The sequence below is a fragment of the Branchiostoma lanceolatum genome, chromosome 5 (genome assembly GCF_035083965.1).
Source record: "Branchiostoma lanceolatum isolate klBraLanc5 chromosome 5, klBraLanc5.hap2, whole genome shotgun sequence".
In the NCBI taxonomy this organism is placed as follows: domain Eukaryota; kingdom Metazoa; phylum Chordata; class Leptocardii; order Amphioxiformes; family Branchiostomatidae; genus Branchiostoma; species Branchiostoma lanceolatum.
Window position 1 is genome coordinate 10230665 of NC_089726.1, and position 17088 is coordinate 10247752.

The 17088-nt window shown below is 43.5% G+C and overlaps 1 protein-coding gene across 8 annotated transcripts in view; it reads right to left on the reverse strand.

The window, feature by feature from the left end:
- Positions 1-17088, reverse strand: part of LOC136434985 (inter-alpha-trypsin inhibitor heavy chain H3-like) — a 40960-nt gene that overhangs the window by 13695 nt on the left and 10177 nt on the right. For 3 of the 8 annotated variants that reach the window (XM_066428133.1, XM_066428134.1, XM_066428130.1), the window contains 4 exons: positions 15813-15932; positions 10393-10528; positions 4511-4564; positions 2791-2901 (listed from right to left, as the gene is read on the reverse strand). In XM_066428133.1, the coding sequence (XP_066284230.1) occupies positions 2791-2901; positions 4511-4564; positions 10393-10512 (285 nt within the window). In that variant the 5' untranslated portion in view covers positions 10513-10528; positions 15813-15932. Of the gene's footprint in view, positions 1-2790; positions 2902-4510; positions 4565-10392; positions 10529-10965; positions 11220-15812; positions 15933-17088 lie in introns of those variants that run through there. The other 5 variants (XM_066428138.1, XM_066428135.1, XM_066428131.1 and 2 more) reach the window with 3 other exon arrangements.

Sequence of the window (17088 nt, forward strand, 5' to 3'; positions counted from 1 at the left end):
CCAAGTGTTTCCACTGGAGAGAAAAGAAAAGTTTCCACAAACAAACAACGGCTTCTGAATTCGATTCTTTGATTCGCCGCGAAAACAAGGTTCAAGATACCCCTAGCTTTTAATCTTATGGGCAAGGTTTGTTTTGAGGCAGTTACAAAATTTCTCGGAGTTGTTTTTTTAAAATCAAGTTTACTCTTCGTGGTCTAGTCACATGTGGTTATAGGTGGTAAAAGTGAAGTAGCGTAGAATCAATACAGACAGAAAGTACCTTAACACACAGTGAACCCCCTCGTCTATATTCGGACTGTGGATTAACATTGATAGCTGCAGACTGACTCTTCCTAAAGCCCGTGCGTGGTGTATGTTTAATAGCTAGCAGAACGCGTAGTCACTCAACTTCCTCTAAACGGAGGATGATGACAAACGACGGGTCTAACGTGTGCCAGCTGTGTTCGGGGAGCTCCGGTCAGGAAAGTCAACTGGCGATGCGAGGCGAGTGTTGAGAGAAAAGAGCTTTTAGTCTAGATGTCGTTCGTCTATGTTTGAAGGCGGTAATCTCCAAGCAGATGTATGATTTTGGCAGGGAAATGACGATAAGGGAGAATCAATCCGGGAGATTGATAACCTACATGAAGCCATCTCGCTCGCTGGAGCGACATCTCGTTGTTTCCGGGGGACTGGGACTAAAAGGTCATGGTTCGGTGGCTAATTGTTTTTTCAGTACAAATGTAAATATCCGAATCGTCCCACTGTTTGTATGTTCACTAGTCGATCTACCTGTATCTTCCAACTTTTAACATACATCTTCCCATTTAGACAATCCATTCTATCGGCCTTTCCATATCTAGGATAGGAGTTGTGTGGCAGAGATCGTGAATGTTCTACCATCACCAGATTGAGAAAGACTTTTCAAAGTTGTAAGTAACTCCACTGTGATTATTGCGTTCGAGCACAGAGCCTTTGTTTTCACACGGAATTCCGAAAACGCAAAGTCAAGTAGAAAGACATCAACAGAATCAAGTGAACACCACTTCTTATCTCTCTCACAATGGCCGTAATCTATCTAACACCAGGACCGGAAAGGGATGATGTCAAGAGTGCAAGTGTGGTCTTTTGTACCAGGTGAGTAGGTTCAGGAAATGCCACTTAACTTAAAGGTCATGTTGGGAAGCATTGTATAATCAAGAACGCCTCACCACTGGAAAACATCTCAAACGACACAGGTAACCATACAAGACCTACAGGGAAAGGGCAAGCTAGCGTGTACGTAAAGTCGTAGAGAGTCGTTGCAAGTAACGTAAACAGTTTTACTTGTACGTTTCTTATCATTTCTAGATCAAATCGGAGACTCCCTAGGATGTAACAAGTTTAAATCCCCGGTGGATCATTGCAATCCCTCCCGACAATGCTGAGCGGTATCCGCTAAGGCTTTACTTGGATCCGCCACATCACTGTGTTTAGATGTAGTTTATTTTTCTTGCTACGCCTCTGGTAAAAGCCGACTAGTTCTAACTAAACACGAGGAGAGAAGGAACACAACTGTTGAGTCAGAGACGAGCTGAGATGATTCAGTAATCAACTTCTAGATTGTAGCAATTCATTGTGAAACAAATAGATGATAGGCATGATTGTCCAGTGACATAGTGAGTTATATTTGAAAATCGTACTTGAAACGTTTACGAAAAGGTAACAAAGACCCTCCATGTGGAAAAGGGCACCAAGATTGCCAACTGTTGAAACGACCTGTTCACTTTTCCTATGCAAAAATATACAGTACGAAATGAATGACCACGGCTTTTATTTAACAACGCCGAATATGACAGTCCAATATTACATGGTTGCGCAGTTAAGAAATGTTAAAACAGCTCACGAGTTAAGTTCAAAGCTTTTCTGTTCCGATACTAAACTGTCATCGGTGAATGAACCTTTACTTTATACCGCAGCTCCGAGGTAAAAATCCATCTCCTTGTAGACCCGTGGGCCGAGCTAGCCGCGCGGGCCTCTCAGGACCCGGGGTTGGGGGGAAGTCATTCGTCTCCTGCCCGTAAACCTGACAGGTACTCAATATACCCCTCATTCACAACCCAGCCCGGTGGGAAGGGTACCAAAGAACTCAAAGGCACCAAGTGCAGGTTATCTAAGGTGATAGAAAAGTTTTATAGTCAGCCGGTGTCTCCACCAGAAGGTGTGCGAGATAAAATGATATTTCCAACAATTTGACTGCCTATGAGCTCTTCCATCGACTGTTTATTTATATATATTTCTCAGAAAAGATCAACCAACAAATTTGTAGGATCGCCACCAGAACTTGTCCCATAGTTGAGATAAAACTGGTACGGTAGTGAATCAACAGCGGCGAAGTTAGGGGTCAAACCCTGGGATCATAATGTACGCGGTGATGCAGGCCGTCCATTCAATGTGAGCTATGTGCAATGTGGGTGCTGCTTCGGGTTAGTTATGTGCATTTCTAAGCTACGTACATGGTACGTATACGTCAGAGTGCAGCTGGTCTTCAAACAGATCTGGTGAAAGCAGGTTATGTCTTGGTTATAGGTTAGTTATCGTGAGGGTCGTTTCTTCTAAACAGTTGGCAAAAGTCACGTGAGAACAAAAGCATGCATTCTGTTTGACGGTGTTCCCGTGCAGTTTCCTTTACGTCCGCCCATGCCGGCGAGCTGTGTTACGGTTATCACAGACAATTGTGACATATTTCTTTCTCCGGAGCACAATACTCCGGAGCGACATGTCGTCATGCTGATCATGAGCCGACCGTGAGTGAGTCGTTACAGGCGTTCTCACCTGTTCCGGGGGTTTGACGATTGGCGGCGGGACTGTTAACACCGTGGGTCCGACCGAACCACCGTACGGAACACCACCTGCACCAGAACCAGAGCCACCACCACTACCCCACTGCGTTCGTGTTACGAGATATAGATATATAGGAAGGGTTCAAAGAACAGAAAGAAAAATGTGAAAATAAGATCAAAACAAGGCTCAACTGGCATGCGAAATGAAGACAGACGGAAATAGTCACTTATGTAAACGTATAAAAAGTTGTTACACACGGAGTTCGTTCAGTACAAACAAGAGACTCGCACACACATCATGACACATGTCTTATCACGTACAGACAGTCAGACACAGTCCACCTCACAGGCGACTATCACACGAACCTAGCGCAGTAGGACTGCCTGTGAGGGGTTTGGGATTGAGCTTCTTAAATAGCCATTTAAGCGCTTTTATACTCAGATGTTCGCCCGCGAGTAGGCTTTACCTGCGCCTGACCGTCTGCCTGATAGTCCTCGTCATCGGAAAATGCACCCCAGAGATTCCCCCACTGTGAAGGAACATTAAGGTGAGATCTCTTAAGGTTCTCAAATGCAAGACGAAGCGGTGTTTTTGTTGCAGTTGGTTCGCCTTTTACGTCAGGTAAGCCAATAAAATGACGATGAACGCCCTGCCATGGGGAGTTCAGCTAAGCAACGTGCTATCTAGACTGGAACAAATCTGTCTGGCTGCTGGTATTCCATGGAGAAAAAATACTTTTACATCGTCAGGCGGCGAGTCTAAACGTTTGCAGCGCAGTCGCAGATTTTAGTGGACGATCTACTTGCTGCGATCATTATGTAGTTATACGCCTGTCCTGCATTCAAGCACGGCAGTCACTACTGTCGCTCAGTTGGGGGTGGTGAGATGTAGTGAAAAAGAATCTTAGAATCGACAACATTCCGTTGTTGCCGTATTCTTGTATAATCTTCAAACAGACCTCCGATGGCAGGACAGTACCCATGGACCACCGGATACTGCTTCGGCCCATGGATACTGTTTTACCACCGGAGATCTGCTTGGAGATTATGCCGTGTAGGCATCTAATGATTGTGACGGTAAGAACAAAAATATGACATGATGAATTGAAATAACATAACACCAAGGACGATATGGAAAGGTAATAAAAAGGGATAAGCTCTGGAACATGCATGGCGGATACAATTGGTTCGCTAAGTTAGAGGGAAAACTAGTAGGAATCAAAACAACACTACACCACACGTACAATGACAAGTACCTGACAGACACGTCAGATAAAGTTGATAAGTTACAACAAAAAACAGATTCAAGATTCTCAACATTGTCCTTACTTAATGTCCGTCACCTTAAGTTAATTTGACCAAAAAGCTGGTGATCGGTCAAAGCTATTACAACCAAGTTTTTACAACAAAGTTGTATATTACAATCTCTTACAGTGTTTAGTGGTCTGAGTTGAGACGACTTGACTGAAATGTGACGAGCCTTTGGATGACCATTGGGATGTTCATGTTTCATACCTATTTATTTATTTATTGAATGTTCAGACGGCTGGGTAGCCCATTCAATTTTGGCAAATTGATTTTCAATGGGGCCCAGTCTACAACATAGTAAAATCATGTATATAACAAAGAAAATAAACTTATGACAAAACTGCAACATAAGTACTGAATAGAAAATTGTTGAGACATGTGACCTAACCAGTATCATAGCTCACCTGTGATCCTATCTGCTGGGCCACCGGACCCGCCACAGCCTGTCTGGGAACACGCTGAAATAAACAAAAAATAGACAACGTCAATGAAGGCTAGACATCCAGGTAATAATATCCACAAGGTAACAGTTACTCAAGCAACTGGATATATTTTGGAAATGGTAAGACGTTTCAGGTAGCGTCCACCTTTTTTTGGACTGACGCAAGGTAGTCAATCGTTTAGCATCAACTATCTTTCCTCAGTCACTGAGGAAAGGTAATGGATGCTACCTGAAACGTCTGAGCGTTTCCAAAATGTATCCAGTAAGTGTCACAGCTTTAGTGACAGTTACCTCGCGTAAAAGATATCCAAGTTGTAGTGACGCGTAATCAAACGGAAGAGTAGCTACGGTAGTGTGCGGCTGTGTGCCAAGTGTAAGTTTCGCTAAACAAGTGAAAGACTTTATCTGCAGGATACACATGCTGCTACATGTAAGCCGCTGTCATACATTGTTATGTTACCCCACGACTTTACTCCCGACTACTCCCCAACTAATGTCGGCCCAGGTTTGGGAGTAGCCTGGAATACATTCTATTCTAGCTCCAGTTTGCGCCTACGTATGGTCGCATCTAAGCTACATATTCCCGACTTTAGTTTTTCAAAATTGATAGTTGGCTGGTGCAGAAGACTTTCAAAGACTAGAAAGCAACCTCGCCGACCAACTCCCAACCACAGATGACGTTACTCGCGACTACCTCCCAACAATGGTCTGGAGAAGGTCGGGAAGCCATGGTCGGCTATGTGTGACAGGGGCTTTAGTGAACGAGTCAGCTTCAGTTGGGGGTAAATCCTACAGAACGCACGTGCCCTACTTCTCTCTTACACCACACATCCATCTAGATGTAGGGCAACAATGCAATCGGTGTAATGGCCCGATTTTAAAGTTGCTAGGAGCAAAATCACATTATGTTCCCATGTACTCCCAACATGCAATCAATACGTACAGTATCAGGCGTCGAGAAACAAGATGGCGACAGATGAACAAAAATCGTTTGGAAATGACGCCAACAACAGGCGCCCGATAGTCTGGCAATGCGGCCATCAATTTGTGCATATCTTCAGTCTACATACGCCTTATCATACCACTTCGTTTTCATGTTTCTTACCCAATGTTTGGAATAGGTCTCCTCAGTGCCAAGCTAAGGTCTACAGGAGGACGATTATCTACCGTTAGCAGAAAAGACTTCGAACAGGTGGAATTGATGATATTGATGGTTTGGAACGATGACAATTGTGCTTTTCAGTGTGATATATTTTTTGTGTGCTTATTTTGGACTGATTTTTGGGGTTTAGTGTGCACTGCCCTCGTTGCACTCGTGCCAGTTCATAAAAACATCGATAAAAGTTAAGTTTAAAAGCCCTACTAATCCCACACTTTCTCTGCCCCACCCAGGGAAAACATGTGGAACAGCCCACGAGAAATGAGGCCAAAGTCCACACCCTCGTGAGGTTTGTTTTTCCGCCAAACCTCTTATCATGCCGATCAGTGCGGACAGGTGGCCGGGTGTGGGGCGAGGGGAGGGCGGGCCCGCTGGGTTTGGGGAATCTCAATGTGGTATAAAACATCACAATGTTTAACCAGGAGGTGTACACAAACCCCGGACAGACACCATTTGTTAAAACCACGAAAGCGCCGACTTGTGGCTGTTACTTTGGAAGCAACATCCTACTTTCTTTTAAAAGTTGACGCTCGCTCTGTTCGGGTGTAACTTTTTATGACAAGTATAGCACGATTGTATGGATCGTTGAATTAGTTGTCCAGGTGTTAAGAAGCCAAGAGAAAGTATTCTCTGTGGCATCTGCTTGATGACCATCTACGAAGTTCTAAAACTTAGACCACTAATCCAACAAGTTTTACTTTTATGTGATGACTAAGAAAGTAGCATAGCAATTTGGGGGGGGAAAGACAGAAACGTTCCCAAATGACCACATGGCGTCGACGGATAGGTCACAACCACATTATTGTCAAATCTACATAACTATTGGTTAATAAGGATTCTCCCATCCGGAATAATCAAATCTATAACAATCCAGTGATCCATTGAAGAGCCGATCTTCTGGTAATCAAACGTCCCCTCCAGGAGTTGGGGGCAGGGACTACCAGGATTACTGTACCCATTAGTTCTGTAGCTGGGGGACAAACGACTCAGTAGCGGCGCCGTAAGCTAAGCTTTCACACAAGAGAGGTAAGACTGAAATACTTCACCTCCTACATTAAGGAAGTAACGTTAAGTTTTGTGGGAAGGGTGTTCAATTTTGTACAGTCATTGAGACCAAAGTGACAAGGCATACATACAAGATTCTGAATAAACTAGTTACACGAATATCACCTTAGAGCACAAACGGAGGAGGAGGTCATGAAGTCATATAGGTATGGCAAAGTTTAAGTGCCAGGATGGAGGAACCCAGTTATCGTGTTCTTTCCACCCTTTCAACAACGTTTGAAATGGAATACCGTTGACAAACGAACAAACAAACAAACAAACAAACAAAATGAGATGGAAAAAACACAAGTATATGATGTAATGTTGATCGACTATAAAACTGTACCTCTTTTTCTCATTTCGGTTCCCACACCTTTTCCGTTTTTATCATACTGTGGATTCCCTGTGAGCATATCATTTACGTCACAGGGAAGTTATACAAGACAAAACGGTTAAAAGAAACGTGGCAGACACAACATGGCCTACTTCTCAAAGTCTTAGTGCCCGTAATTTGGCCACATGAAATCGTCGGTGGTTACAGTGTCCGTGCTTTGTTTGCATCCACCCCGAAGGCGCCTGTGGAAATCCAAGTAAAGCACTGCGAGGGGATGAGAGATTTATTCAATAGCACGGCGCACACGCCTTTCAATGTAAAGTTGTTGTCGAAAGTCCCACCGACAACAGGAGTGTCCATTCAATTGTAAGTCCTCTCCTTTACGCTCTTTCAACGCCCTGCAACTCTATACCGTGTTTCTTCTCCTGCGCTCTTTCCAAAGAATGGCCTACAGTTGCACAAACAGGTGAAACTTCGGTAATTTCCGTTGAAGACACGGAGGCGTAGCGATAAATAGCGAGTTAACATTGTGCACGCCGAAACACGAGTGCGTACATTGTCGTTTCCCATGTAAAGACCGAGAATCGGGCTCCATTGTTTTCAGTAGGTCGCTTACAACCCGGTTTCTCCGCACCATCGACCGTGTACTTTGAACATGTCAATCTCCTGACATCTATCTTTCGTCACTCTCCTCGTCAGGACGCTACACGATCGCGCCTTTGCTTACAGCTTAACCACCACTGTGACCAATATAGACCTCAATATATAATCATTCCTTCTTTCAACAGCAAGGACGCACTATCGGTGTCAATGTATTGGCCTTACTTACGGTATTTGACTGTCAGTTCAACGGCTCTAGTGGCTAGCTCACAAACCCCGTTAACAGCCACTTCTCCCTCGGGTTCTGTCGAGGCGCGACAGCTTGATTGAACACAGGCATCAACAGTACCAGCAATCAGGGGGAAAATCACTTTATATCAGTATGGGATGGTACAATAAAAGGGATTGCACGTAATAACCTCGGGGGGGGGGGGGGTTATGCTTAAGAGTCCATGGTTTCTCTGCTTGCGTCAATAAGGGCGTGATGGGAAGAAGAGAAGTTGACAAAACGTAGAATCGAAATAGAAGTAATTGGACAAATTGGTCACAGTTCATGGTGACAGACGAAGTGCTCGGTTACAAGGACGTCCTTGGTTTTACCGCCGGTTGAGTAAGAGTGTGGTATTCTTAGTTCAAGTGGACGATAGCGTTAACGAGTAGTGTAAACATGAGCACCGGTGACCTTGGAAAATACCTGTTCTCTTGTTCTGTCAGGTAGATACTTTAAATAGATATGTTTTCGTATTAAACAGCTCCATAATCAAATTCTGAAAATGAATCAAGCTGAATGTAATATTGAAGATAGTCGGTTAATGCATTTTACCGTTTTCGCGAGAGTGTTGTCTCACTGTTCTATCGCCGAAACGTTTCTTTGCTACAGGTATATTTGTCAACTGTATATGATGATATATCGAAATCAGATAACAGAACGTTGCTAGTATTGCGAGACATTGTTCGGGGTTATATATATCTTCATGCGAACATTTTCCTCAGTGTCCACTCGATACACAACACGCCTTAGTACGTGATAAAAACCATTAATTTGTTTTTTCAGCGCCCAATTCATTAGCTCATCGAAAAAGCATTTTTACTTTCCTCTCCCCACGGCCACGCACCGAGGCACACCTCAGCCGTCAGGTCTGGGAGAGGTCAGATGGTATCAAAATCAGAACCGCGCCGTGAAAGATCGGAGAGCACCAGAGGCCACGGAGAGGTCGTCCAGTCAGAACGATCAATGAAAGCTATCGGTAAGTAACGCGGACATGTTTGTCACTGGGGGTAGTATCCCTGCGCACGACGTTAACACGGGAGATCCTGGTATTCAAAACCTTCTGTATATTCTGTTATGGTCCTGTGGGCTTTCGTATTTGCATATTTTCAACACGATCAGATACATCACAAAACTTGTTTTCTGATTTTGTGAGAGAAAAAATCAGAGCAAAAATATGAATAGTAAATGGGTCAGTAGGTTAAACAATGTAGCGTCATTGGATTTTTTTCTTAGACCACCTGCTTTGATGTGATACATGAACTTAACGCCATGTTTCATTCTGTGCAAACCTGAGCTGAGTTCATCTCAACCTGACACTAATACTCCGTATCTTCCATGGCGGCTAGCCAACTTTCCCCAGTAGCAAACCCGAGCTTGAAATGCTTCGGTCGTATTAATCCCTGTGTCAAGGTTGTACGAGTTCTCCACCACCGAGATATCTAATCACTACCTGCCGATCTCTTTGATGTCGCGCTTTGTCAGAATCCACTTACATGCGAGGTTTACTCCTGTTTGCACGAATCGCAGACATCCTGCCTTAGCCTGAAGTCCAGCCTTGTTAGCTTTAGCCCACTCCCAACGTCGTTAGCTACAAGCGGGCCAAAACTAAGAAGGCTGGACACCAGGCTAGTCCTGCCTGGCCCGTGTGGCGCTCCGTGAAGACACGAGCGACTCCCGACTTACGTGTAACTACGACCCGAGCACGTTTTTAGTGGCTGTCAACAACCCTCGCACACCTGCAGCTCGCGTCCGCACATCAAAGCCGCGCTCAGTTTGCTGACCACTTGTGCTGTCCAGTTGAATTGGTGCTGATGATTGACCATATAAAGGCAGCGTCGCGACCCATCGGTGATTATAGTTATACCCTATGGTAGAACCGCTGCGTTTGTTTTAACGCGGGTACTACATGACCGCAGCGCCTGTACCATATGCTACAACCATTTCGACTGCTGAGCTCATGCTAAAAAAAGGACCCTGTATCTTGAACCAAGCCTCCTGAGTGTACCTCACAAAAGCTTAGACAATTTTCCCCAGTAATTCAGTCCTATAATGGTGTTATTGTTGAGCTTTGGTAGAAAGAAGATAATTATGACACAATAGTGTTCTCTGTGGTCTTACCGTTTTTGCACACGCACAATTACATGACTGTACTAGTCTTAAGTAGATTATGTTCTCTAAATTTCGGAAGGAAAACCGGTTAGGCGCTGCCAGAACTAGATCCCCTCCCTTTCCCTGCCCGCTAGCGTCAGCCATACAGACCGGTCAGCTAGTTCAAGGTCAAGTAAAGCGCGCCGCCTGGGCAACGTCAATCAGCTCACAAAGTCGGCGGACAGCGCTCGTTGTCCCACCTGACTCCATGTAACACACACACACACAACGACAACGCGTGTTTCACACTAACTATCGTGTCCGGCAAACAAAAGCAAGCTTACGCACCTTTTTGTGGAACCTCTTGACGATGATGAAGTCTCCCTCTCCCCGTGCGACGTCGGCGGTCAGCAGTGCCAGGACTAACAGCGTGGCGCTCACAAACGACGTTTTCCACATGTACTCCATGCTGAAAGCCAGAGTTCTGCAAACAAATACAAACCAGAACTCAGCGGTGTTGTCCACTCGGTCTATACTTCAAAGCAGAGCAATGCCCTGGGAGGTAGAACACGGTATGGGGAACGCTAGGGGCTCGGGTTAGTAACCTATTTGCCGCACAGTATGCACAGGGGTTTAGCGCGGTCCGCCAGGACAATCTGCCCTGAAGAGTACACAAACAAGAAAACCACGCTGTGGAGTACTTCTCCGAGTCGTCTTGTGCAGAACACAGCCGACAAGTCCTTTCCTTGAAACTGCAGAAGTCCCCAGGTCCCCGTTTCACTTAACGCGTGCCGTGCGGGCTCTCACTGTACTTCCTCCTCGTGAAAATGACCAAAAACAAATCTCGAGACTTCAGTTAATTCGCAGCAAAAGCAAACACAGAAAGGGCGGCGTTGTGACGGACTTCAGACCTTGCCGTACCAAGGGTCGGGAGTTCAAAGCTTCTCTTCGGGCGTGAGCGTGCCAGAAGACGTCTCTCGCGTCTTAGTCCACCGTCTTGTCCCTGTCGCCTTCCAACGGAGCACTCGCGCGCTGTCTTCAGGGTTCACTGGGTCATAACAGCGGGGTGAAACACATTATAGCCCGTGCGCAACTTGAAGCGAGAGCAGGGCGGGGAAAGGTATCTGCTTCCCGTCTTCTTTTGTTGACGATCTGTGGCCACAACGTTCTCCTGCCCAAGTACTTCGAAAAGCGGAGGCTGGGAAAGGGGTTAAGGCGACACCGGAACTCGGCTTTTCCCCGACGCTCACAACTAGGCCACTCGCTACGATACTCGGTCCTAGTACCTTTGAGGATTCGTAGTGCTATCCCATTAATTAGATAACAGAAAGTATGTCAGAATATACTGCATTTTGACGAACTAAGTAAGTGGACTTTGTAATTTTCACAACCACCTACATACGCAGAAATAAAACAAAAATTTGACGTCAGTAAAATGCATCAGACTTCTTTGACTTCTTTGTGTTTCCGTCCAAGTAGATGTCTTTCCTGTCTCATTGTCTATTTCATTAAATTAAAAATGAAGGTATTGTTTTGGGTGTGTCCGTGTGTGTTTGCGTTTCCCGATATTTGTGGTCAGCACAACAAACCCCTGGATGAATTGTGATAGTATTTGGTATGCGTGTAGGTGTTGAGAAGACGAAGGCCAAGTTCTATTTTATCCCCGGTGTGTGACCTTGGTACTGCAGCAGAACTTCCGTTTTTGTCTTCCATCCGTCTTGTTTCATTAAGTGCTACCATGCCTTTAGCTAGGTCATCCTCCTCTTTCTCTCTCCTTCTCTCTCTCCTTACATCATTCTTACCACAAATGTTCCTGTCATCGCCCCCTACTTTCAGTTGTCAACCTCGTTGTCTTCTCTTCCCACCCTGTCCCTTAAGTACATGTACTAGTATGTATAATACCTAACAAGTAACACCGCTCCGTTGCTTTCAGTGATGTTTATCACACGCTATGATTAACTTCGTTCAAGGTGGATTAGAGCCAATGAAAATGTTTTCACGAACTAAGTGTACTTCTAGTCCTGTGGATGGAAAATGTGAACAATGAATGTACTTTCGTCAGCAAATCTTGCTCCAATTTTGGATGTACATACAATTATAAGTGTAGAAACTCTCCCTAGACCCTCATTACGCAAAGGCGGTTTCTCGTTTTCACAGTAGCCGCTTTCCGCATGGGTGGCGAGTACATATCGGGTTGTTTACCGAAGGTAAGTCTTTTCAAAGGCTGGCGTAAAGCCAGTAAATCTGGCCAGGAAAGTCGTCTATTCTGAGGCTTCAGTGCCGTACGGATTAAACACGGAGTGGATGTAGTGTGATTGATAAGGGAGGGGATACTGTGGTGGAAACTCGTGACTTCTAACGGGCTACAGGAATCCTACAGGGCTATAAGGTGAAAGTGATCGGGTGAAAGTTGTTTCAAATGTCATGATTTTTCATCGTGGTGAAATCGTGTGTAGTACCAGAGGTAGTACTTGTATTTGGGCAAAGAGGATGGTTTCAGGCTTCCATACAGAGGTGTGTGTGTGCGTCCGTTCCGTACGTGTGTCTCTGTTCTATGTCTGTGTATGTATGTTTGTCTGTACTGAATAGACAAGAACATGATTTTCGCCTCCTGGCCTTAGGTCCTTTTGAAACGTTTTCGTGTTATTTATGCTCCTGACTCCCGAGAAACATTTACCACGTCTTGCTGAAGATACCACAAAATCAGTTAAACGGCTCATGCTTGACCAACAGAAGCTTAAGCGAGCAAGAAAGAAACTCATCCTATATCACATACATAGGTCAATTTCCATATAATCATTCCAAATGCGAGACAGAATTACCTATACATGACTATATTGTAACCTATATACTGTTATCGATGATATTTTGTAGTTAGAATTGTACGACAGATTAGCCTTGTAGTATTGTTGATTTAATGCCATACGTATACATTGTACCATGTACGATTGTTGAGCAATTAAGTTCATTCATTCATAACAGCCAGCCAACCAAATACTAGTAACCCAACCGGCCAACCTAAATCCCCTTCATAACGCTTGATGTCTTAGCCTCTTAGGTACACACATTTTATATGGAAGTCAGTCAAGACGTTTGGTGCCGATTTCCTTTTCACTATCTATGAAAACACGGACCGCCATTGATGACATTCCGCGAATTGAGTCGACTTCCACTGAAAACAACGTTCTGCCGGTTGAGGACATTGAGTTTCCGGTCACGTCGTGCCGGCTATGTTTGGCGTACAGCCGCCTGCAGAGATGGGTTCTACTCGGAGCTGATCCGACAGGCAGATTACATATTAATCCTCACGATGTCGATGGGATGAAGAAAAAAGAACTTACCATTGATTTCAGTTTCGTGCACAGAATGAGTGATATTGGCCTACATTTGCCACGTCAATTCTTATTGTATTAACCTTATTTCACGTATTATACATGTATTCATAAAGTAAAGCAATTAATCATTATTATTCATAACTTGACCTGATTTTATAAACTCGTTTAATAAAAATTTTCAACAGACAGATTTAGCCAAATGAATTACAATTGAAAAACATAATATATTGCTGGAATTTTGGACACGCCCTCCTAGACCCCCCAACATACATGTGGTCGACTTGATATTTTATTTACTAGGTAATATCCTCATAATTGAAATATTACATATCTATGAAACGCACGGTAGGATCGGCGTTGATGTGAATGTGTGTTAACGTTGCGAAAAGAACAGTGAAAGATCTTTTACAGTTCTTTTCTCAACACACATTTACCATAGGCTAGCAACACCGACCCAAGACTACATGGTATGTCGCTAATAATCAGCAAATATAGACGACTGCTACCCACAAAATTGCACCAATCTCTAGCTTAATACTGAAAACTAGAGATAAGATATTTGTCATTGTGACGTCAGGCATTCTCCATTTGACTTTGTGATAAACAATAATCTCCCGTCACGATCACCTAATCAGTCATCAACACACTGTGCAAAATATTTACAACATGATTAACGCTCCATTACCTGCATCTACTACAATCGTGTGCTCATTCCCAGTAACCATCTAGATCTAGATCTACAGCGCACTTTGATATTCACAGTCATAAAACCCAGGTTCATTCCAATTCGATTCACAGCACCACCTTATCAAAGTCCCTTCCTGTTGTAACATGATGAACAGACTGTAATCAGAGGATCAAGTTTTCCAAAGCTTATTCCATTGATTCATTCCACAAACAGTGGGAATGATCTTGAGGATTGCCAGTGTTGTTTTTGATCACAGTTTGTTGGGTGTCATTCAGATAACCGTACATGACCGCCTGCCGAGTTTCCAACGCAAATTGTGACGATGGACTATTCCACTGAAGAAAAATTATAGGGGTTGGCAAGAAAGTGTTACTATTCATGTGCGATAGACATTTTGATATACATATCTCGATATAGTATGTTTCGATATATATATATATATATATTTCAAATATGATTCGACATGCGTTTTAATATAAGCAAAGGTTCAACCAAACTAATTACATATAGTATGGTGTCATAGGGCCTGAAAGCATATGATACTATAATCTACATTTAGTGCTTTTAGAAATAAAGACGGAAATCGTAATTGTATTTCTTGTGAATCCTGAATGAGACTTCCATTGACTTCACATGTTAATGTTTGTATTAGGTTATATCCCCATATCATTGACTGCCTCACAAACCACAATACTTTTAATACCGCTCTATAATTGTTGGGGAGTGGGTGCTAAGCCCTTTCCCTTTTGAGCTCAGTGACCCATAACGACCTCATTAACTGACATAATTGTAACAACGAGTTTGTTGATCTAGCTGAACAATTATTTTGTAAACGACCCATTTCCAGCTTTGATTAAGAAACAACATCAATCCATGATGTCAATACCTGCAAAGTCTGGGTGGCAAACAGCAAGTAAAAACTGCCTTGATAGTTGTATGCATAATCGTCGAGGAAAAAATCTACGTAGAATTCTTCTCAAAACAAAAGGAAATACTTGCTTTACACACTGATGTTCGCACTAGCCGCGCCGGTAGTTTCTCAGTTGCGATGACTTTAATTAGACCGACTGGTAGACAAAAGAACGCGAAAGACTCGGGCTTATCAGTGGTGATTATGGGGCATGAGTGGTCCTCTGAGGGGGGTGTAGAACTGCTAATAGGCAGGACAATTGTTCGCAACAATGGAGCCAAGACCCACACTGCTTTCAGGTTAGCAGCAAACGAACTACTGACGATAGGAAAATCAACTTGTATCGGAACTACAAAACTTGACGAAGTTGATGATCGTATGCTACATTGTCTTCAGACAATGTTATTCATCTGTCTCCAACTCTACCCTGCAGTTTGCCAATGAAACGACGCAAACTTTAAATGCCCAAATGCCCAGTACACATCATGATCAAGATATAGAAACCCAGGCAAAATACTGTAGTTTCATCTTTCCGACCATAGAAATTATCGAACTACAATAGGTTTAAGACAAATCTGGTTTCTTTTCTGGAACTAGTAAATTTGAGGAATCTTACCTACTTCGTGGATCAGGTGACTATTACTGGAATTTTTGTTGAACAAAGATGCATGATTTATATGGTCTTTTCAAATCGTTAGACCAAGGAGTTTTAGAATTTGATTCTGAACCCCCTCGGGTTAATAGACTGCTTACAGAAATCTTTGAGGGGGTCGACTTAACCAGAAAACCAACATCAGTATCAACGTGCAGCAGGTTATTGAAGAAGTTCACTTACCTGAACGTTTTTCTGTGTCTCTCAGTATCACTTCCACAAGCACGACCATCCAGTGTCCCTGTCAGATTGTGTTGTCCGACTGAGCTGTCACCACTGGAGATCACTTTAATAGACCTCCTGCTGCAGGATAATCATAGGCCTGTCAATCAAGGTGTCAAACACCTGTCTCTGTGTCACTGGGACACCATTTCACGGTAGTAAGATCCTCATCAGACAGACAGCGGGGTATCTCACTGGCCTTTATTCCTTCGGGATACTAGAAGTCGTGACCGTGTGGCATATGTCGTCAATGTGTTCGTCTCACCTCTACCCATAGTCACCATTTCCACCAATTATTTAGAAAAGCTTTCAACCGACCTATCAATCATTATATAAAATCAACTTTGCAGTAAAATGTATCACCGAATCATGTTGACTTAAACTTATACAATTGATTGGAAAAGTTAAATGTTGCTGGTTGGATCTCTTCCTAGCTTCAAGTCACATTTCTGTTGAACCGCGTTAGAACTGATAATTGAAATGCCTGTTTCAACTTTTCCGTCTTGTTAAAGAGCTGCTTACGAATTAGGTTAAATCACGAGGCTTCACAACCAGTTTCAAAGCTTTACGCAAGATTCAACTATCTAGTTCTGCGTGAAAACTATTGATTCTATGTTATGCTAGGGTCTCATTTCCAAACCGGGGCCCGGCCGGGCTGTTTGCGGAAATGAAAAATCAAAGTGTATGTCAATAAATTTGCACAAGCTATGCTCTTAAATAATTTTGCGTACGTTTTGTGTTTTTGTTTTCTTTTATATCATAATATACGCTCCAAAGACTGCCCCGAATTGGAAATGTGACCCTAGCATTAGACGGACTTTTGCGGACACCTCCCTGAGGACTATTATGTGTGGGATGAATGGTAGAAATGTACTAAAAGTTCAGAATTCCTCGTCGAAACTCCACCTTAGGCCATGTTCCTTTGATTATAAGGATGACATTCGCGCGCGCATCAATTTTTGCCCCCCTACCCCAAGTTTTCGGCCATACTGTGTAAAGCAGTGTCGCAGAATGTGTAATGTCGTAGAATGCAAAAGTAAATTTCTGTATACCATATTCTACGTGTTTAGTTTTGTTTATCGTGCCTGACCAAGTAGATTTCATAAGGAAGGCAACTTTTTTTGCCAAACTTTTTATTTTATTCGCACGCTCGCATCAGTTTAGGGGTCCCTAAACTAAAGAATGTAATCAAATCAACCATATAATGAAATCAACATGACCTTAGATATAACTCGCA